This window comes from Vidua macroura, chromosome 1 (genome assembly GCF_024509145.1).
Source record: "Vidua macroura isolate BioBank_ID:100142 chromosome 1, ASM2450914v1, whole genome shotgun sequence".
NCBI lineage: Eukaryota > Metazoa > Chordata > Aves > Passeriformes > Viduidae > Vidua > Vidua macroura.
This window is the reverse complement of record NC_071571.1, coordinates 112,514,224-112,536,658: the sequence shown is the minus strand read 5'-3', so window position 1 is coordinate 112,536,658 and position 22,435 is coordinate 112,514,224. Positions and strand designations below refer to the sequence as shown.

The following is a 22,435-nucleotide window of genomic DNA, read 5'->3' as shown; positions in this document are numbered from 1 at the left end:
AAAAACTAAAGCTTTCTTCACAGGAAGTTGTTTAGAGATAGCTGCTAACAATTCAAATGCTGCTGTGATCCTAAAGGACTGGTAAACAACTTAAGATTCTGCATTGATCTTGTTTCAAGTTGTTGAACACCATTAACATTTTTTTTCATAGCCTTTTATTTATTTGAGAAGTGTTGAAGTAGCTGTAATTTTACCAACAACATTTAGCAAAAGAACTTAAAAGCTACATAAAAATAGCTCAGCCCTTGCTGAAAGAAATCAATGAATTTCTGGTTTTTCCTTATTTTACTTTTTTCAGGAAAAATATCTAGCAATACACAAAAATAGCAAGGTTATAAACACACAGGAGATGGGCTGTTGGCAAAACTTCAGACACTGAGAGGAACTGAGGAAGAAAGGGTGTAAGCTGGAGCACCTTAGCCTATACAGTTTCACCAAGCCTACTGGCTGGATAAACTAAAGGTGGGTTTTACCATTTACTGCTAAGACTGCCTCTTCTTGCTAACAGTTAACCTGATATTTGGTGTCAGAAGTGCCGAAGCTGAGATTGTTTGCAAGACAGGAATAGTTTTTACAGTTGCAAATAACCCTTATTTTTTTATAATCTCTTTTTAAAAAAACACATAAAGTGACAGAGAAAGATATATTGCATATCCAAATTATTCAGAAGTCGTGTTCTCAGCTGTTAGAAACTATCAGGAATGTGGTTAGAAAATGGAAATTCTGTCCTCCTTGAATGCATATTGATGTACATTTTTAAAAATTGTTTTCCAACCTCCACCCTCAAAGCAATGCCTAGGAAAATGTATGAGTATAAACCTTATCATGAATTTACATTATGAAAAAAAAATGTTTAGGTCCATTTAAAGGCATACACACTCAGCTGATATTCCTGCTACTTACAGCCATTGCATTGGGAAAACTAGGATAAAAATCTGCTCTTTGCAGCATTACCTTTTCCCCCTGATGATACAGAAGGCAGCTTCAGGGGGACAAAGGAGCTGGCCAACAGGCACGTTGATGGCTTTTCTTTAGGACACCTACCTGCCATCCCAACAGCTGCCTCATGCATCAGGAGGAAGCCCAGCTACAGCATTTCTCTTTTCACACGATGACAAACCTCCCAGCACTGCCTGCTCACCGCTCCATCTCTAAAGAAATAAAAGGAGGGCAGCAGCTGCCCTGGAGGAGAGAGTTGCCATTGGGGTGGGTGGAAGGTTCTAGCACAGGGCAGGGCACGCTTAGTGCCTGAGAAGGGTGGAGCAGAGCCCCAGTCCTGAGAGGCTGGGAGGGTGGGAACATGTGGGCAGGGGAGCTGTGTCTGTTGTGTTGTCAGCTGGCGCGAGTCTGGGCTTAGACCATCGAAAGCAGGCGGAGGAGGTTTGTGCACAGCCTTTTACCCAGGGGTTTTCTGGTCGTGGTGGTTGTTTCAGTGGGTGTCACAAAATCAGGTTTTGGAGTCATGGGGGTGCTTGTTTGAAGGAGGAGGTGCAGTGGGCAGTGGAGCTCCTTAGCGGGGCAGGTGGTTTTGTGGGTACCCGTGGGGTTCCTGTGCTCCTCTGCCGTGATTCAGTCTTCAGTCCTCCTTCAGTTGTTCTCTACACCTACAACCACACTAATCCTACACTGCATTAGTAAGTTTTAATCGCTGTTGTTTTCTTTACTTCTGATACTACTCGTCCGAAGTTCACTTAATGTGTAACATTGAGCCCAGGAGAAAAGTGGAAGACTCAAATCAGAGGATAACTTGGGTTGAAGAATTTGTTGAAGTGGGTGCTATCCTAAATTTTTTTGTAGTCTTAATTCAGCATGGCTGTGCTGTTTTGAATACACTGTAAGCAGGTAGCTTCATAAGTGAGTGCAGCTCCTTTGATGATAAGTCTGGTTTCCCTGTTCTAGTTTAAAATTATTGTATGTAATGGTGGTGTATAAATTTAAAAAAGGAAAGCTCTCAGCTTTTCATATGGACCTAAGTAATTAGATATTAAACATACATGAACCTCAGTGAGTTCTGTGTATCTTAACCCTCTAGTCTTTGAACATTGCAGCCAAATAATTTTTTCAGTTCCTTGCCTATAACCAGTTCCTTGGGGCTTTTTATAAATAGTTGATTTATTTATTTGGATGAGGTTATTGTTCTTAAAACTACTATGTTAATTCTGGAAAAAATCTCATTTAGTGAGTATGTAGTTCTGTTCCTTAGTAAAAGCCTCAGGATATAGGGATCTGAACCTTCTTAAGTCTTCTAAGCTATGAAAAATCTTCATTCGCACCCTTGTTAACTTTGGCACAAAAAGTGAAAAGTGGATAAAAATTGAAAATGCAAAAAGATTGTTTACTATTTTGTGGAAATCCATGGCTTGGAAGAGACACTAAATGAGCATGAGGAAAATCTTGTATGTGCTGTTCAGAGATAGCTAATTGGCCAGATGGCCTAATAGCTAGCCCACATTCTCTGCTAGGTGGAATTTTAGGGAATGTCGAGAAAATTTAGATTCTTACAGTGGTGATTTAGAAGACAAAGGTTGCAGATCCAGTGGGATACAGGCATAGTCAATCTCACTGCTTTTGTAACAACTTTGTTTATTGCTATTAATGATTAAACAGTTTGATTTGTATGTAAAATTAGTAGTGCAGTTTTTCTGTATTGTCATCCTGTTTATTTCAAGGAGGGCATTGTACATGCAGCATGATGTTGAAACTTTTTAAAACACTCATTCAGTTAGTAGGGATACAAGGTCTTCCAGAAAAAATTGAGAGTAAGTCGTAATGTGAGTCTAAAAAAAAGCAAACCTAAATACATAATCATGTTAATGTATGACTTCCTGTTTCCCCATCTGAAAACAGAATTAAATCTTTGCCAATCTGGAATCCATATGATAACCTAGGTGGAAATCTAAAATTCATGGATCCTTTTAGAGAAAGAGAATGGTAACTTGTATGTTTTCTTGGTATTTGAACTCCCTGATAAAGTTAGAGATTTTACAGGTTGAAATAATGAGGGCAATTTTTGTATTGGTCCCCAGGGAGATGACAGAGAGTAGCATAAAATGATTTGCTCAGAGCTGTGCTCTGAGATTACTGTCTTATTAGTGCACAGAGAGCACAGTGTTAACCTAAATGCTAATCTGGTAAATATATACAAAGAACATTTTGGTGTCATACTTCTTACAAAAGCAGTATGTTTAATATGAATTATTTTGGCTTTTGCAAGTTTCTGTTGTGACTGCTAATGGTAACTGAAGTTACTTAGGATGCCTGACTAAACTGATTCTTTGACCAATATTACAGAATTTTGTGCTGGTGCATAACCTCCCAGATGGACTATACTGATTTCCCTCAAATGCAGTAACTGCAGTAGCAAATACTATGAAAAGTAACAAATATTTATAGTGTTTATTATGTTTTGAATTTGTTTTTTTTTTCTTTTTGGTTGGTTCTTCTGTTCTGGGATTTCTTTAGCATGTTTATATCCTGTGGTTTGGGTATGAATCAATGAATAATGGTAAAATGGAGGCAAAATTTTATGAACAAGCAATAACATCTTCACCAACAAATCAAGTTTTATTCTCATTGTGGCCATTAAAAACAGAAATAGGGATTCTGGGTAGTTTCTTCTGACTCATGGCATGTCTCTTGTGTCGCTTTTTATGTGATTTACAGTGCATTTGGTGGGGTGCTGTCTGTTGGATTTTGAGGTTTTTGTTCATGGGTTTTTTCCCCTCCAGAGGATGGTGTGAATTTTGCTGTCCGATTCCATATTTTGATACTGCTTTTCAGTAAAATTATCTCTGAGATCCAAAACAGGTTTCCTTCAATGCTTTAAATATGGGATAAATACTGGATACAGAACTGGAGACATACTTGTTTCCTTTTAATGCTCTATCAACTTGAAGGTTAGGCTATTTATCAGAATGAACTGAAGGTACTAGAGCTGCCCTTACTCATTTTGCCACTGCTTAATTTATAGTTCGTTCTGAGTTTTGCTTGATTTTAAGTAAATTTTACCCTGCCTGCCCTTTTAAAGCCTTAAGACTGTCAGTGCCTAGTCACAAACTGAAAATTTCAGTTTGCGTGCAGGTGTAAGGCTGCTTGGGGATTCCCTTAATTAAATCAAGTAGATGTGCTGTGTCTTTCAAAATCTGGCTTGATGAAACCCTGGTCTTGCCTGGGCTGTGTTCTTATAAACCCTGATACAGATACAACCAGAAGGGTTCTGTTTGCTTGCTTCTTTGTTTTATAGCATAGGTGTTTTTGAGACTTAAATGTTTTTTGTTCAGAAGGAATACTAAGAAAAATGTGAAACATCCCAGAATAGAAGGAGTAGCAAGCTTCCTTACTTTGCCAGGCACACTGACCTGTGGGGCTTTCAGTCAGCTAGTTGCTTAAATGTCAGTGGTATCTGCAGCATAATTCCAGCAGTAAAAACTTAATTATCTCCTGCAAATTAAGTTCAGATGCTTCTTTCCACATTGATTAAATAGGAAAGGGAAAAACTTTTTTTTTTTTTGGCAAAGCCAGCTGTTTCAATTAGAGTGAGGGAGTAGGTGGCGATACACTAGAATTTTGTTAATGGAAGAATGTGCACAGGACTTCTGGTATACAGCTTTAGGGCTAGACTAAAGACTGAAATTTTGTTATTTTGTTTTCTGAAATCACTAAATCACTGAAGAGGGGATATTTGAAAGATCTTTATATGTCAGCATGATTCATGTGTCTTAAAGCATCCTGCGGTAATCAATAGCTGTTTGTGTAGTTATTTAATAAATTTCATTTCAGATATTCCTTTTTTTTCCAGAAAAGCAGATTATTTAATATTGTAAGTGTAACAAAAATTCACAACTCTCTCTTGCTGTTTGTGAAACCACTGAACAGAATTTTCACTGCTGTTTCATTATAGTAAAAATGTATGGTTTTTTACATTTTAGTTGTGTATTTTTGATTTTTAATGTATTTGTGTGAGTGTGCTTCTTTATCTGGTGATAGCATCACAACTTAAAAATGCCTGAGAAATATAAGTAAATTATGTGAACTATTACTTTGTTTCCCAGTGTTCCATTTGGTGCCTTTTTTTTTTTTACCCCCTTTTTATAACATGAACCCAGCCTCTATTGCCACAAGAGAAAGAACTGGAAGAACTCTACCTATTGCGTCATATGTATTTTATATTGTAAAACATGGAGAAGGATAAAGTCATTTAGCCGATTGTCTTCCACCTGGGGATTGCAAATAGGAAAAATCTGGTTCAGAAAAAGTACAGTATTTAAATATATCCAGATTTCTCTTAAGCAGTAATAATTGTTTGGTGTGAACATAAGTCTGCAATTGCCTGGAAACACAAGCCCGGATGTTACCCAGATGCAGCTCCGCTGAACAAAGCCTGCTGTTGCCTCAAGGAGTCCAGATATCATATTAGGCAAAATTCCCACTACGGCTGTCAAAAGCAGTGCTCTTGCAGGAAGACCTAATTGTTTCTGCGTTTCGCTGGAGGGCTGAGCGCTGTTACTGTCTGCCCGTGACTTCGAGAGGAGATCAGAAGAGCTCGGACTGCCCAGCTACGGGGATTTGGGGCAGGAAGTTTTGTTTGTGTTGAAGACGGCGGGTCACGTTTCAGCGGGTTGTGCAGTGATCCGGCAGCGAGGGAAGAGCAGCAATGGGCAGTGAAGGAGGCGGGGAGCCCGCGGGGGGAATTAGCTCAAATGGTAGAGCGCTCGCTTAGCATGCGAGAGGTAGCGGGATCGATGCCCGCATTCTCCAGTGTTTTGCTGAGCCGCTGTTTTGAATTCAGATGTGTTTTCTTGGAGCAGTTTCATAAGGATTAAAATGAATCCGTTTGGAGACGCGTTTGCGTAGTATGAAATATTTAAGTGTTTAACGTTGATCAGAGCTGAGCTTTTTTTTTTTTTTTTTTTTTTTAAGTGCAAATTATCTTCTCATGGCTAGAGGGGGACATTAAATGATACTGTGGGAGACCGAATATCACTTGAAACTCACGTTAGGAACAAGTGTGCCCTCCCCATCATCCTACAGCCGGGTGCAAGGTAGCTGGAGAGACACCAATTCTGTGTGAGCTGATGATTTATATAGACAACTACAAACTTTTACACCTCCGCAGAGACAATTCCAGTAACTTTTCGTATCATTAAAAAGTAATCATAAATGCTCACATTGGGTGCAGTGGTAAGGGACGGAAGCGGCTATTTCTTTTTTTCCTGTATCACAGACTAACAGCGTTAGTTTAGATGGGTTTGTGAAGAAGTTGTTCCTCAGAGAGTGCACAAGTGTAATCCATTCAATTAACGTTTCTTCTCCCCTTTTATTTGCCGCGTGAGGTAGTCTGTATTCCCTGCTGAGGATTTTCTACCACAAAACCGGGACAGTTCATGGAAGAAAACCTTTTCCCGCCGTGGCGCCAGAGCCGATCAAAACACTGGAGAATGCGGGCATCGATCCCGCTACCTCTCGCATGCTAAGCGAGCGCTCTACCATTTGAGCTAATTCCCCTTGCCGCGGGTGGTGCGGGGCGGCAGCACTCGTGCTGAATCACCGCGCTTTGCTGCGTTGAGTCGCTCTGCCCAACAGCACTGAGTCACTTCTGAACTTACGTGGAACACCCGATGGCTGAAACGCCGGGATACACACTTGGCGCATGAGGAGCGTTTTCTGCTGTGTTCCTTGGATAAAACAATTCGTTTTCCTGAGCAGTGCATCCTCTAGCTTTTATTGAAGGAGAGAGAAGTCATTTTCTTACGTCTCTTACAAATACAAAAAGGTTTGTAAATTTAGAAAGATTACCCTAAGAAGTCACTCAAGCACAGTGAGATTTTTCTTCTCCTTTTTTTTCAAGTCTTCAGTTCCTTTTCCAACTTTATTTTCTAATTAAACATACATAAATGATAAGTACAATGTTTTAAAACTTCATGTTTAGTTTTTGGAGAGCAAAAATTCATTCATATATTCTTGTGTTATATTGTAGAAATTATTTGTACGTCCACCTTTATTTATTGACTTTGATAATTCTGTCCAAATAGTATTGCATTTAAAATACATGGGATTACAAAGCACATTTCTTAAATGAAAAATTCACCTATAGTCATACTAACTGACTTTGCAGTCGGAAGCACATGGCTAAACCTCTATTCACAGGCTATTAAATCAAAGAATGCTTTCTAGATTTCAAGAAAGAAAATAAAGTTTACAGAGAGAGTAGATACGCTGATATGCTCTGTTTAAATGCAGATGACTAAGTCCTGCTAGAAAACTAAAGTGTGTGCAGTAACTCAACAATAGAAGTACTGGTGGTTTTCTCTGAAGGATTTAACTCACTGGATGGCAGCAACCACTCAAAACAAAATAAATTTCAAACTGAGCATCAGCGAGGTACAGCTTGTCCTAGGTAATGTAGGACTCCAAATCTGTTACAATCCAATTACAGGTCGAGATGTGGAACTACAGCTACAGTGTGGCTGCAAACATTCTCTTAAAATTCAAATATTCTCCTGCCTAACTTCAGTCTCTGCACAATAAAAAAATTAAAATTTATCCTTAAGACTTCTTGAATTATATTGGAGATTATTTTATCTACCTCACTTGAGCAGACTTGATGGGGGAAAGCAAATATGCAAAAGCAGTTTTAGTCATTCTCACAGGCATATGTGCCTCTTAGACTCACTGATGGCCCCTGCATGCCTGTGGCCAGGATCTCTCCCGTATCGTGTTGCACGAGGTTCAGCCCTATGAACAGTTTTCCTTATCGACCCTGTGCAGTTTGAGTCATTATGAAAAAGGCAGATTACCTCTCCATTTTTCACCACCACATCTCACTCTGCCACCATGGAAAAGGCCTAATGCTTCACCCATTTGGTTCACAGAAAAACAGTTGATGTAATGCCCAAGCCAGATAAGGGTGAGGAAAGATCTCTGCACTATTTTCAATTATTAAAACATGTATTTTATATAATTGACAACATTGTTTTGCGATCATGAATTTGTTGTGAGTGTTGCTAAGTTTTCATGTAAGATGGTGAGTAAAATGTAATTTCTTTACCTGGTTGGGAAAACTTCCTCACCTATGTCTGAAAAATAGCCCAACCTTCTTAGGGTCCATTAAAAAAAAAAAAAAATCAGGGTGTTTTATTTTTGAAGGCTTTGTGTCCACTTACTTTCATTTAACACAGATCCACAGAATGACTAGTTTGGAAAAGACCTCAAAGACCATAAAGAGATCATTTCAATGCATCTTCTTGTCAATACTAATGGAAACTGATATAAGTTAATCAGGCTTGAATTTTGCTTTCTAGATGGTCTCTTGGGGGGACATCAGGGCAAATGCGAGTTTTGTATTATCGTCAAGCTGCTCCACTGTGTTTTCTGTGATGTGATTTCCCTGAATGTAGGAGGACAAATGTGGCAGGTGGCACTGAAGGGCTGCAGGGCACGCGTTTGTCGCGCACGTTAGCGTGAAGTGCCTTATCACATTACTCCGCCTTACCGCGTCAGTATTTTTGTCATCTTGGGCAAAACCATAGGCGCCTCCAGGTCAGGCGGTAGTTAAATGTTCAGAATGGCTGCCGTGGGGTTACTCCCCGCGGTGAAAAAGCAGAGTAAAAGCAAAAAGCGCAGTTTGTATTTATAGCTATTGAAGTCTGAAGGTACAGGATGTTACCGGTGGGCACGGGGGGAATTAGCTCAAATGGTAGAGCGCTCGCTTAGCATGCGAGAGGTAGCGGGATCGATGCCCGCATTCTCCACTGTCGGTTTTGCTCGCCGTGGGAGTAAAAAATACTTCACGACGAGTATTTAAAAAAAATACTTACGTCATGACGCGTGTAGCAAGAAAGCAAAATGCTACAACGCACTTTCCTTCGTGAACGGCAAGTACCAAACGGGTTGTTTTTTATAATCATATGCACACAGCTGGAAAAGGTGTCTGTTCCATTTTGCCTTGTTTCTTGCTGCTTGATTTGGAAATGCTAAATGCAATACTACAAATGTATGATTGTGTAATCGAAGCCGAACGTGTTCTCTTTTGTGAGCAGAGAGGGAAAACTACGTTCTGCGCGTGGAACTGCGGTTTTAGAGGCTCGCAGAGGATCAGAGTTCTGTGATCCCAGCAGTGCCCTCGAGGGGGGGAATTAGCTCAAATGGTAGAGCGCTCGCTTAGCATGCGAGAGGTAGCGGGATCGATGCCCGCATTCTCCAGTGTTTTGCCAGACAGGAAACCATCCCCACTACCAACAAAATGTGTCATTATTTCTGTAAAATGTTAGTTTTGTTTTCATTGGAGTAAAACTGATTTTTTCCTTCCTCGTTTTCTTCCTCTGCCCTTACTACCTAAATCAGTTATACCTTATATAACTGTATAGGTCAGTCCTCTGTTGTAACAGTTGACTTCCTGGACAGTGTAAGTTAAATTGAGCAGGAAGAGAATTCTGCCGTATGACATTTTTCCATGCTTAATGAAAAACACCGTGTTGTGCTTTAACCCCAGCCAGTCACCAAGCCCCACACAGTTGCTCACTCACTCCCCCACCAGCAGGGAGAACTCAGTGGTTGAAATAAAGGCAGTTTAATAGGGAAACCAAAAGCCAGGCACACAAACAAAGCAAAAACAAGGAATTAATTCACTGTTTCTCATGGGCAGGCAGGTGTCCAGCCATTCCCAGGAGAGGAGGGCCCCATCACATGTAATGGTTACTTGGGAAGACAAATGACATCACTTCAAGTGTTCCCCTGCTTCTTCCTCCTTCCCCCCCACGTTATATACTGGGCATATTGTCATATGGTCTGGAATATCCCTTTGGCCAGTTGGAGTCACCTGTCCTGGCTGTCTCCTCTCTACCTCCCATGCCAACATGGAAATATGAGAAGCAGAAAAAGGCCTTGGCTCTGTGTAAGCCCGGCTGAGCAATAACAAACACATCTCTGTATTATCAACCCTGTGTTCAGCACAAATTTAAAATACAGCCCCATAACAGCCACTGTGAAGAAAATTAACTGCACAGCATCCAAAATCAGCACACAATGGATTAATGATGGTTAGAGACCTGAATTAATGTGTGTTGACCACACAGTGGAAATAGTTTCAGAATGCTTGTTCTTCCCCAGCTGTCTGTTGTGATCCCTGGCCAGATATATAGGATCTTCTTTCTTTAATGATCTTTATGAAGCTGTAGTATGAGCTGGATCAGTCATTTTAAGTTTACAGCTAAAAGCTGTCACCTCTTTCCTCCCAAGTCCGTGTCCCGGAAAGCACACTACAGAATCCATGTCTTTTAGCTATGGCCTGTGTGCAGGCCATAATTGAGCTCCTCAGACTTCTCTCCTACTTCCATTTTGCAGAGATGCCTTTAAGAGGCTGATGGCTCTAACATATCTGAGAGCACACTTGTGTTAGAGCTTCAGAGATAGCCTTGACCATGTGATTCACTGACTTCCCCCAACATCTTATTAATTTCTTCTGGTCCTTTTCCAGACATTGCGTGTTTCATTATGGTGTACTTTCCCCTGACCCTCCCAGAAGCTGCACAGCAAGTGCAGCTTTTTAGATCTCAGTCACCAGTTACGCTAACTTTGTTGTCCTGAATGTTAACTGAGCACCTCACAGCGTGCAAAAAGGCCTTACTTCCTCACATCTTCAGTCTGTTCATAGATGAGGAAGAAACTGTGTGTGAAATCAGCCAAATTTATCATTCCATTTCTTGGTGTGTCTCTGGAGGCCAAAAACTTAACCTTCCCCTTGAATGCTCAGGCATACCTGAAAATTCATAGCATACCCAAATGTGCCTATTTTCAGTGTGATCAGTAGATGCCTAGAATGCTTATACTAAATCCCATTGTTCTGAGAAGTCTAGGGCAACCTTCTATCTGCCCCAGGCAGCCATAACTGCCATAGCCTGCTGTGTAGGCACTTAATTTCAGCAAAGTTTTTCTCAGTTCACAAGGTGATGCCACTGGGTTCTTCTCCCCATAACATGCTATGGTAAACCTGTTTTATAAAAAACTATTTCTGATCATGATCTTCGATACATAATTTTTTATCTCATCAACCGTAAGCAGTGTGGACAACAACAATGTAGGCATCTGTCTCAGGAATGTCTAATGATTGGAGAAAGACTCATCATTCTTTTAGAATGAGCACAGTATAATCCAAGATCACTTCAAGTAAGTAAATACATGAATTATTTTTTTCCATCTTCATGAAGTGAAGGCAAAGTACAGTTTGGAATATTTCTCAGTAACATCCAATTTCAAGTTTGGCTGAAATAGTTATGCAAAAATTCTAACCTGCTCATTGCATTTAAATAAAAAAGACAATGTACAGCTGAGGAAGGTCAACACAGCATTGCATTTTTCTGTTAAAAAATCACCCATACCAGGCCCTTGGGAATATTATTGTAAACAAGCTACAAGACCTTGTTCTTTCAGGACTGATTATATGTCATTACACCAAAGGTGGGTAATCTTAATTAGTCAGACTTATAATTGAAGTAAAGAAACCATTCATACTTAAAACTGAAGTAAAGAAATATGGTTACAAGTAGAATCTATCTGTCTTTTTTACATTGAGGATACTTCCACAGTACACTCAGGTCAAACAAAAAAAAAAACCCAAAAAGCAGAGTGCCTTTCATGCTCTCAGAATGAACTTCCAAAAATTGCAGAATTCTAGATGGAAAATCAGCACAGGATATGCTGATTTGTACTTGAAATGAACACAAGAGTCCTTTCAAAGTCAAATAATTTTATTTCACCTTAATGCAATACTAACAGTAAAAATTGCAGTTACTAAAAAGTCATTTGAGTTTTTACAATTCAAATGGAAATACAGGCAATATTGTTGCCATTCTCTAAAAAACATCATAAAAACCAAAGCCCTTGCCATATTAGTAAATACATTTAGCTAAAATGTAAATAGTATTATTGATGAGGATTTCCATAATATGTTGTAATGACAGCGATGCCACTTCATCATGACTACCCTTGTCATAGCAAATGATAGCCCAAGCTGTGAAAATCTTGCAGTGGCAATATAGTAAGGCAAAGAGAAGCCGCAACAGTTGGTTGGCAGGGAAAGGCTACGCCTGTCACAGCAGATGATAGTCTCAAATCTCAAAGAACTTGCAGGCTGACACTGTCTTGAGTAAGACGAAGTACAAGTCGTGACAGCAAGCTCTCAAGCACAGGGTAACTCACAGCAGCCTCACTGTCTTTCCAGTCACAGTCAGGAAGTCTTCATCAGCCAAGGCACGAAGTGCTTCTTCAAACATTTCCTTCGTGACAGCCTTAAAGAAAAGGAGCAAATCAAATAAAGATGGGGGAAATACTTCAAACGTAGTAGAAATGCTATACTTTCTGTCAATTTTCTAATATTTTTATTTGAAGTTTTCATTCTATGTGATAACTGAAGCCTGGCCTGGAACCCTGAAGCTGAGTTGGCTGAGTTTGCTATTCTGGCTTTCCAGAAGCCAGAATAAACTAACGTACAGCAAATTCAACTCACTTGTCTGTAAAAGAACTGGCTTTCTAGTCATACCAACAGATCATTCATGTTTCCATTTTCTTCCATAATGTTATTTGAGGACAAGAATGTTCATTTGGAAAAAAAATGCTTTTAAACATTAATGGAAATGTAAAAACAAAGCAGGAAACTTACTATATCAGACTGTGCTCGGAGATCATCCAAAAGCTGTTGGTACTTCAAAGATGGTGCTTTACCCTTTGACTGGATGAGCTTCCGTAAGGCTTGAGCCAATTCCTCTTTCCGCTTACGAGCTGTTGCGCTCATTCCTTATAAAAGCAAAGAAAATACCTTTTAGCCATCAGCTAAAAAGAACAGGTTAAGTTACATTTTAAAAATCACAAAAGCCCAACAGTGGCCCTGCTTTCACAAACCTGTTGTGAGAATGGATATGTCCACAATGCCGGTCTTTGGATCAGTAGCAGCTTGTTTCAGTGCCTCCCGATGGAGGCGTTTTGCTTCCTCCACATCAATTGTTTCCACCTTCTCAGAGAAGCGCACCTTGGCATGCGCCTCGGCCAGCCGGATCAGAGACTCCAGCTGCCGGGGGTACGCGGAAACCATTCCCCTGCCACTGCCAATCTTCCTCATGTCCACGTACGCCTGAAGGGGAGACACTTGTTACATACTTCACTGCCTATTAACTCCTTTTCAGTCCCCTGCATCCCCCACCTCTTATTTCAGAATATGAGCAATTCTGGCAAGCCATTCTAAATACTGTATTTCTGCTCACACACCTCCACGGTTTGTCTGCAGTGATGAATAACCACATCAATTTTTTTTTTCCATTATAAAGCAATTAAACCATGGCAATTAATCAAGTTTTGAATCACTTTAGAATTCTGGATTAGTCTTACATAGCAGTACTTATGTCTATGATGATACATTTTGCTTGGGTAGACTTTAATGTGTTTTATGCGACAGAACCAAACCAACATATCTGAAAGCTGAACATTAGAATTCAGAATGACTAATCTGATCCCTCTTTCCATTAAAGACATTTTTTTACCAAGGATCTTACAGAAGGTTGTTATGTAGATAGTGTATGTACGAGGAAATCTCAACACTTCTGACAAGTCAGGAAAGACTCTGAACATTCTCAGCAGCAACTCGTTTACCTCAATAAGGGCTTGGCCTGCTTCTTCACCTAATCTGGGATTTACATAACTACGAGCATATGCAATGTAATCCCTCAATACTGCCATATCCATGTATTCCTCCTCCATCTTTTCTTCACTTTGGTAGTACAGTGAAACCAAATGGCGAGCAAGGCGTCTGTCATAAGCTTCATCACGTGGATCCAACATCAAAAAGATCAAGTCAAATCTGAATGGGATATGATCCACTATTAGTGTGCATACTTTCTTGACATTTAGGTATTTGGCTTAGAAAGATTTGCCATAATAGGTACAGGTAGGAATTACTGGAGTGTTAATTCCTACTCTCAGTAGAAATTACTTTCTCACACCAGAAAGAAAATTTTTCTAGAATTGTCAAGGTACAGAACAACACAATGGATTTGCTTACACCCTATAGACTTGAAATTTTGAAAGTGAGGTACATTCTGCAAAGTTCAGATTCCATGCTCAAGGCTAACATATTGTGTTTCCTTAAAAAATCCACACCCCACACCCCCCCCAAAGAAAGTTGCAACTGCCACAAAGAAGAAATCCCACACATATAAAAAATGCATGGAACTTGCTGCTAAAGATACTGCCCTGAAATACAAAAACAACAACAAAAAAGCAACTAAATAAAATTACAATTCAAAAAGCGCTTGCAGTTTAATCCTTAAGAAAATGGTTTATAATTTTACAAACAGTATATTAAACTAGTCTCAACCAAAAGCAGACACGGATATTGCATTTTTAGCCAGGCAATAATTTATTTTTATAGGCTTAAATCCAATAAATGGTGGAATTGAGATGCTGCTCAAACCTAGCAGCTCTTAACTGAAATTTAAGCCATAAGTGTTCTCAAGATATCCAGTATAGCATGAGTGTACTTCAAATTTCCAGTTACTGTGAAAATTCTTAACAAGAAGCAACTCCAGCATGTAGTTTAATTTTCTGTCAGCAAGCACTAAATGTGGCTCTAACAGCTATTTCCCAAATGACTGACCAGCACTGCTACCACCTCCTCAGGTAAATTTTACAAAGCAGCATGAAGCAGGCACAGATCTTAGGACTCTACCACCTCTGCTGCTGAGCTCCCTGATCATCAGTGTTTCACTTTAAAATCTTTATGGAGCTAAGAAAAGCATCTTGAATTTTTGTTAAAGTTATCAATACCCTAAGTTTCAGAACAGCTCTTTTTGAGGAGATGATTATGAAACAACATAGAATTAAATAAGAGAGAGCTTACAGATTTTCTCACACCTGCTCTTCAAGGTCAACATGTAAAGACTAAAAGGCACTCCTGTGCTCACAGAGATATTGTAGGACAGCATTTAAAATATGTGCTGTAAAGGTTTTCCATTAGGTTGTGAACAACACAGTAGCTGTATTCTATTACACGTAATGATTTTCAGAAGAGGAAGTGTAACATCTCCTAAAAATGACACATGCAGTGCAGTTCAGTACCTTGACAGCAGCGTATGAGGAAGCTGAATGTTTTCAATAGTAGTCTTTTTTGGATTCCACTGTGATTCTATAGGATTAGCTGCTGCTAGGATAGATGTACGAGCATTCAGCTGGCAAATAATTCCAGCCTGTCAAAAGGAAAAACATCTCTGAAACCAGCTGCAGCAGCCGTGCCACCAAAACTTCCCTCCCATTTCATGAGATCACCAATGTTATTAGGTGGATTCTGTAGTCAAAAACTGCATTGTGAAAACCTCTGAGTAAAGCAAGAGTAAAATCCCCTAGGAATAACTTTAGTTTCATTTACCTTTGCAATGGAGAGCGTCTGTTGTTCCATTACTTCATGTAGAACTGACCTTGTGCTTTCGTTCATTTTATCAAACTCGTCAATGCAGCAAATGCCATTGTCACTAAGTACTAGAGCTCCTGTCTGGAGAACCAGCTGCCGTGTTTCTGGATCCTTCATCACGTATGCAGTAAGACCAACTGCACTTGAGCCTTTGCCAGAAGTATACTGGCCTCGAGGAACCAGGTTATACACATACTGGAGCAGCTGGGATTTGCTAGTACCAGGATCACCACAGAGAAGAATGTTGATCTCTGCACGAAAATTCCCTCTTCCTGTGTGAGTAAAATCCTTTCTTGATCCACCAAAAAGCTGAAGCAGGATACCCTATAAAAATGAAAATATCAATTGTATAGACGTAACTGAGCAAATACAACTGTTCAGCTGAAATGTGTGAAAAACAAATGCTGCTAATATTAACACAATGCATCTGCATGGTTTCAAGCATTAAAAACAGAAATTTTGTATGTTGTAACCAGATTTTGGTTGGAACCTGAAGAATCCCCTTTGATGAAGGGTCCTTAGTTTTCCTCAACTCCACCCCCTAGACTTGACGTGCCTTTATTAGCATTTTGAGAAGGCAACAACAAAAGGAACTGTCATTACTGTGTTCCCACCTCATAAGTAAATCATTGTATGGTTCAGGAACTTGTGAACAATAATAATGTATAACTCTATTAAAAAAACCTCAAAGGAATATACTTGGAAGAGGAGTGTTTGATTTCTCACAGTAACTTGAGACCTACTGATTGCAGTTTTCACAATGTTCTAGTACCTCAGTTGATACTTTACTGGAATAGTCTCTTCTTGGATACATCCAAGTAAATGTTTTGATACTCCATAATTCAGAGTCAACCATATGTCATTTTGAAGCCACTCTTTGTGGATGCCTCTTCTCAGCAAGCACAGTTACTATGTTACAGGTACTTACTTTCCTTTGATAATCAGTAATCTGAGAAATGTCCAAAATACATCCTGCAATTAAATTTTCCCCGTTCTGCTGCCTTCCTACTTTTCAATTAGTCTCCCTCTAATTAACATTCTTTAATAGCTTGAAAAGAATTACGATACACTTACAAGCAACTCCACCCTGGCAAGATCATGACATTTTAAGACTGCTCAAGATAACAGCTTTTTGAATTTTTAAGTTTCAAGATACATTAACAACAAACAGTAACTACAATATATACACATATATTATATACACATAAAAATACATGTCTTGCAAGAGAAATAAAGAACTTTTCACCTTTTTGATATCTTCATGCTCGTAGATACTTGGAGCCAATGCTAAAGCAAGCCTCTCATATATGTCTGCTTTTTTAGAAAGCTCTTTAAGCAATTCCACACGTTCCTCTGTAAACCTCTTTTGCTCAGTTTCCTCATCAACACCGTGCAGGCGTTTGGAGTCTGTCTTGCGATAGTGTATGACATCAATGTGGGTCTTATACACGGATTTCACACTGCTGACACGGGGATTAACTCGAATGGGGACTGCCCTGTAGATACCTAAATATAAATTCCAATCATAGCATTATATATGGAGAAACATACTAATTCCAAACCCTACACATTTTACAAGTTCCCAGAAAGAGTAGAGCTTTTCTAAACAGCCTAAATACTTTGTCCTCTAATTTCTCACTGTAAATCATGTAGAAGCCATATTTAAGTCACCTAGACCCATTTTTGCAGGTGGACATACATGTTTTACATTCATACCAAAAGTGTTCTCAATAATGAAAGCATTTTTGGAAAAAGCTAAGGTTTGATGCCTTTAAAATTCCCACTCCAGTCAGCCTTTCCCTCTCTTTTTAAGTGCTGAGTTTAATAACAGCTTTCTAATGCATTCAAACAGCTTGGGTTTTTTTTACAGCAATTGTTTTAAAGCAAAGTGGTTTATAACATGTTGCTGTAGTATTACAAGACTTACTCTACATTATCACTCTCCTGACTGCAGACACTATTTAGGATACTCTCTCTTCTTCAGCTACAGCTTCAGAATAAAGGAATCAAGGTCAGACAGCCTGGGGATGTCTAGTCCCATCATGAAGTCAAACTGGAGTCAGCTGGAGTCCACTGCTTGCTAAAGGCTGTGTCCCATCAGGTTTTGAGTATCTCTAAGGACAAAGACTCCACACAGCCTTGCCAGTCAACCTGTGATGAGGCTCGACCACACAAACAGTAAAGAAGTTTTTATTTTTAATCAGAATTGCCTGTATTTCACCTTGTGCCCTTTGTGTGCCACTGGGCATCATTAAGAACAATCTGGCTTTGTCTTCTCAACGCTATCACCCCTCTACCCACACCAAATCAGGTGTCTAAACATGCTGCTAAGATTCCCCCAAACCTTCTGTTCTCCAGGTTGAGCAGCTTTCTCAGCCTTTCCATGCATGACCAAGGCTTCTGTTACTGTCATAGCCCTTTGCTGAATTCACTCCTGTATGTTCATGTCTCCCTTGCCCTGGGAGACCCCGCAACTGGACCCAGTACTCCTTCAACCAGCTGGCAACACTCCTAATACAGCCCAGGAGAATGTTGGCACCACAGCTTCCTTCCAGTTTTGTTTTTGTCTGCAAGTTTGCTGAGAGTGTAGAACACTGTCCCAATAAGAAAAGGTTAACAGGATTATTGGCTCTATCACCTTTTCCAGGGCTCAAGATGAAGCTGACTGGCCTACAGTTCTCCAGGTCTCCTCCTCACTGCAGGGAGTGCCATTGGCTTTTTCCTAGTATTTTAGCCAGTCAGCATGACTTTCTGAAGTGAATTGAGTGGCCTTGCAAAGAAAGTGTCCAACTCCCTCAGCACCTGGAAGTGCATCCCATCAGGTCCCTTTACACAGTTAAGATCAGTAAAACAGAAAAATGGAAATACTCAAACCAAATTTTACCTGTGACATTAACTCTGTCACCTGGCTGAACTTTATCAACAAGGTCATTGTGAGCAAAGAGCGCCACCGTATGTGGGGTCTGTCCAGCTGGCATATCTTCAGGAGACTCCTGCAGTTTGATCTAGCAAAAACACCATTTAAGTTTCAGTTGCAAAAAAGCAGAGCTTTTCCACACAGCATACAACAGGATTTTGTATTAACACAGTCTTCAGCATAATTATGAATCAGGAACATTGCTTAGGAACAAAATATCCCCACCCGAACAGCAAAACTGATTACTGATTACAAAAGATTATGAAAATGAGAATTCTGCTATTGCTACTGGCATGGATAAAATGCTGCTACCAACAAGGCTCACCTAGTCTAGTTCTTCTCCAAAGCAGGCTTACTGTTTCACTAAGTTTTTTCACCCATTTCTATGTTCCAAAACACTTTTTCTTTTCAAAGCATTCAATCCCAAGATACAAAACTAATGCTGTCAATGATTTTAGGAGGGTAGAGGAGCAAAAACTAGCAACTCTTTCATTTTAGCCACTAACTAAGCCAACGTACCATCTGTTTGTCAGAGAACATGGATCTGTTGTGAATCAGCGCCATACTGTGCGTTGTGTTACAGTTCTTGCACACTGATGGTTCAGCAATCCTGCCACGGTCGATTTCCACTCTGGTGGTGAAAGAGCAAACCTGGCATCTGAAGAATGCTTCCTGCATCTCAGGAATTAACTGGGAGCTTCTGATGACCATGCCACTGATGGTGATGAGTTGATCAATGTCTACAAAAATATAGGGACTCATGTCATGACTTCATACTCTTAAAATTTAAATAACCTTCAAAATGTCACGTTACGATAGTTTTTAGGCAGAAGGTAGTTCAAGCAAAAAGAATCATAAATGCATAATACAAATATTCTAATTTACAGGAGTATGTATACAAAAGAAAGAATCCTTTGCACTTCCAGAACTAAGAACAGAAGTAGTTGATGATAGAAGGTATTTCCTTTATGGCTAGATTATTCTCTCCTTGGGTTTTAAAGCATGTTCTTCTGAAAAAGACATGAATGGAAGATATTGGTCTGGATGGACCACAAGTAGAGATTTATATAGTCTTAATCTTTTGTTTGTATTTACTAAGTTTATGGAAATCTTTAAGATTCTTTTCTAACATGGTAAGCAAAAAGTTTACCTTCAGGGTTTAGATTTCTCATATTCCTGGTCTTCAGTGCATTATATGGCCTTACTTGAATTTGATGCTCTAGTATTGAATCAGGGTAACGATCAAAAAAGATCTCATTGGCAGCCATGTCAAATGTTGGGATAACTTCCTGTATTAGAAAGAGCTTACAAGTTAAATCACAGAATGAAGTAATTCTGCATAAAGCATTTTATGTGCTGATAAGCCAGTAATGACTGAAAGTTACGTCATCTGAACATTTTCCTACATAACACAAAACCTGCTGTTTGGATCAGATTTATTCATTCACTTGAGTATTGCAAGGGGTGGAAGCACACAACTCTGGACATTGCAGTTCACCAGCTAACTTTGCATGCACGATGTACTCACTGTTTCTATGATCATCTACTATGAAACAAGACATCTTATATTCAGTAAAATTATTTGAGATTGCACCAAACACACACACACAGTATGCACTGCATTTAAACAAGCATTTTAAAACCCAGAAATATGAAAGAAGCACCTGAAAGCCAGAAAACAAGTGCACTACTTCACCTGAGGATAGCAGATCAGTTGCCTATAGAGATTTTCATCAAATGATCTTAGATGGTCACAATTTACGTTCAGGAATGGTTCCCCAACCATATTAATCTGCAAGGGAGTTAGGAAATCTTTAACTCAATGGCATGCAAGACTGAAAAAAGAAAATGTGAATTACAAAATACTGCATTAGAAGTACCTCTTGAAGTCGCTGCATATAGCGTGGCTCATTGAGATCCAGGCCAATGTCTTCATCCTCTTTATCCAGTGGATCGATAAAGCGCTGGAGAAATCTCTGAATGTTAGAGGTAAAAGAAAATCAGGAAAAATTAGCAGAATTCAGCAGTACAAACACTTCCTTTGTATCAGATTCGACTAATACTTGTTTAAATCAAACTAGCTTTCCATTTCAAAAGGAGGAAGAAACAAAACCCACCTGGAATTTTTCTTTGCACGAGGCCACATTAACATCTGTTCCCCAAATAACAAGCTTTTGTCCAAGGGATTGCTCGGTTGCTACTATATCTTCAGCCAGCTGCATGGAAACAAATCAAGCATATACAAATATTTATATGTTCAAAAAGAAGTTGTCAGATACAAGAGGTGAGACATCCACCTACCCCATCCGAGTGTAAATCCACTTGTCTGGCTTTCCGGACAGACCCAAGATCCGGCCTCTGCCTGACTGGAGTTCCTCGTACACCACTTCGTGGGGTACCCTCTACCCTGGAGCTGGGTGTGCCGTATGTCAGAGGTGAACTGATGTCAAAGTCAAGAGGAATGGCTATAAAAGGAAGTGATTTGTAATGATTATTGAGACATTTTACATCTACAGCAGACTAAAATTCAGCCTCTGCATTTTTCTCATTGGTCCTTCAACTCTGTCATAAAATGAGTAGTATCAGTCAAGCCCAGTGTTCTGTCAAAACACAGAATAAAGATGTTGCCAGTCTCCCTAAAACTTTTCTTTGTATTAACAGCTCGTTTCAAAGATCCCAAGTTCAAATAAAGCCTCCCTAGAAAACTTTACAGCAGTACTGCATTTTAAAACTACATTGGAGTTCAAGCATAACAACATAAACACTTTTTTTAGTATTTTGGGGGTGGTAGAGCAAGAGACACAATTAACAGTTACTAGAATTAAAAACAATCCTATATATAAAAGCAAGAAAGGCTTTCTATGGCAAACAACTAGTTCCTTCTGTGTTAGCAGCTTTATTATTCTTTCTATAAATAAATTTTAAAAACTAATGTCTATTCCCTGTTCCCTGATGCATATTCCCACGCTAACTGGAAGCTATGATAAAGACCTGCATCCCAGATATTGACTGCACTCCTGCAGAGTTCAGTATACTAAATTCAAATTAGAAACATCAGACAACGCTCATTTTTCCCTCGAGCGTTTTTCAGCCGGATCTGGCCCAACGCTGGCCCGCCCCACGGCAGTGCAGGCGGCCCCCCGGGCTGCATCCCCAGAGCCCGCACAGCCACGGAGCCGCCCCAGCCCCAGCGTACCGGAGTGGCGGAACTGCGGCGGGCTGGAGAACAGCACATCGGCGGCGCCGGGGCTCTGCGCGTCGGCGGGCGGGGACGTGGGCATGGGCTGCAGGTCCCCGGTGGAGGTGGAGTCGTCCGTCCGACGCTTCTGGGAAGGAGGAGAGCGAGCATCTTGTGCTGCAAGAGACACGAGCGGACCGGAGTTACAATAGCCAGGCCGCCGCAGCAGGCGGACCGAGGCGGGGGATGGGAGAGCACCCCCAGGGCGGGGGAGCCCACCCCGCCGCAGCACTTACGAGTCGGGGGGTTGCTGCCCCGGCCGCGCTTGCTCCGTCGGCGGCTAGGAGTGGAGGCTGGCGACGACATGGCGCTGCTGCGGCTCCAGCTGCGGTCCTACCTGGGGGCAGGGGGTTAGCGAGAAGAATGAGCGCGGCGGGCGCTCCGCTACTCGGCCGAGAGCCGACCGGCCAGTTCCCGTCCCTTTCCTCCCCTCGGCAGCCGCGACCCCCGCCCCTGCCCCCACCCACCTGTGCAGCCGCAAACACCGCCACACTCGCGCCAAAGCCAGCGGCGTGCGCGCGCTCTCCCGGGCTTTCTGGCCAATGGCGAGGCGCGATCGTAACGGGAGCGCCCAACGAAGGCAGAAAGGGGGGATGCGGAACCGAGAGGGAGAGGAGGAAAGAGATTAATCCTCTGGACCCCCGAAGTGAGGGTCGCTCCCCGCTCGGCCTGCTACAACAGAGAAAGAACTATAATGCCGGTTACTACTTGTGATACAGACAGAGGCTGCCCCCAGTAATGGCACATCGCCTTCCCCCCCCCGCAACCTAGCGTGGAGCCGCCCGCACCTTACCGAATTTCGCGGCAAAGCCAGGGCTGTAGGCGGGCG

The 22,435-nt window shown here is 40.8% G+C and overlaps 1 protein-coding gene and 4 non-coding genes across 5 annotated transcripts; 3 read left to right on the top strand and 2 right to left on the bottom strand.

Annotated features, from left to right (window-relative positions):
• The first annotated feature begins 5,684 nt into the window (after positions 1-5,684).
• On the top strand, positions 5,685-5,757 carry TRNAA-AGC (transfer RNA alanine (anticodon AGC)). The gene has a single exon. It is a non-coding gene; the product is annotated as a tRNA-Ala (tRNA).
• A 674-nt stretch (positions 5,758-6,431) lies between these two features.
• TRNAA-AGC (transfer RNA alanine (anticodon AGC)) lies at positions 6,432-6,504 on the bottom strand. The gene has a single exon. It is a non-coding gene; the product is annotated as a tRNA-Ala (tRNA).
• Positions 6,505-8,677: 2,173 nt separating this feature from the next.
• Positions 8,678-8,750, top strand: TRNAA-AGC (transfer RNA alanine (anticodon AGC)). Its single transcript has one exon. It is a non-coding gene; the product is annotated as a tRNA-Ala (tRNA).
• A 378-nt stretch (positions 8,751-9,128) lies between these two features.
• TRNAA-AGC (transfer RNA alanine (anticodon AGC)) lies at positions 9,129-9,201 on the top strand. Its single transcript has one exon. It is a non-coding gene; the product is annotated as a tRNA-Ala (tRNA).
• Positions 9,202-11,694: 2,493 nt separating this feature from the next.
• Positions 11,695-22,134, bottom strand: MCM4 (minichromosome maintenance complex component 4). Its single transcript, XM_053975558.1, has 17 exons — positions 22,074-22,134; positions 21,843-21,943; positions 21,565-21,723; positions 20,670-20,833; positions 20,486-20,584; positions 20,249-20,344; positions 20,065-20,160; positions 19,519-19,657; positions 18,888-19,108; positions 18,336-18,456; positions 16,698-16,957; positions 15,410-15,775; positions 15,103-15,230; positions 13,639-13,846; positions 12,895-13,123; positions 12,656-12,789; positions 11,695-12,284 (listed from the first exon to the last, which is right to left on the bottom strand). The coding sequence occupies exons 2-17, from the start codon at positions 21,910-21,912 to the stop codon at positions 12,192-12,194; spliced, it is 2,583 nt and encodes an 860-aa protein (XP_053831533.1). The 5' UTR covers positions 21,913-21,943; positions 22,074-22,134; the 3' UTR covers positions 11,695-12,191.
• Between the last annotated feature and the right edge of the window lie 301 nt (positions 22,135-22,435).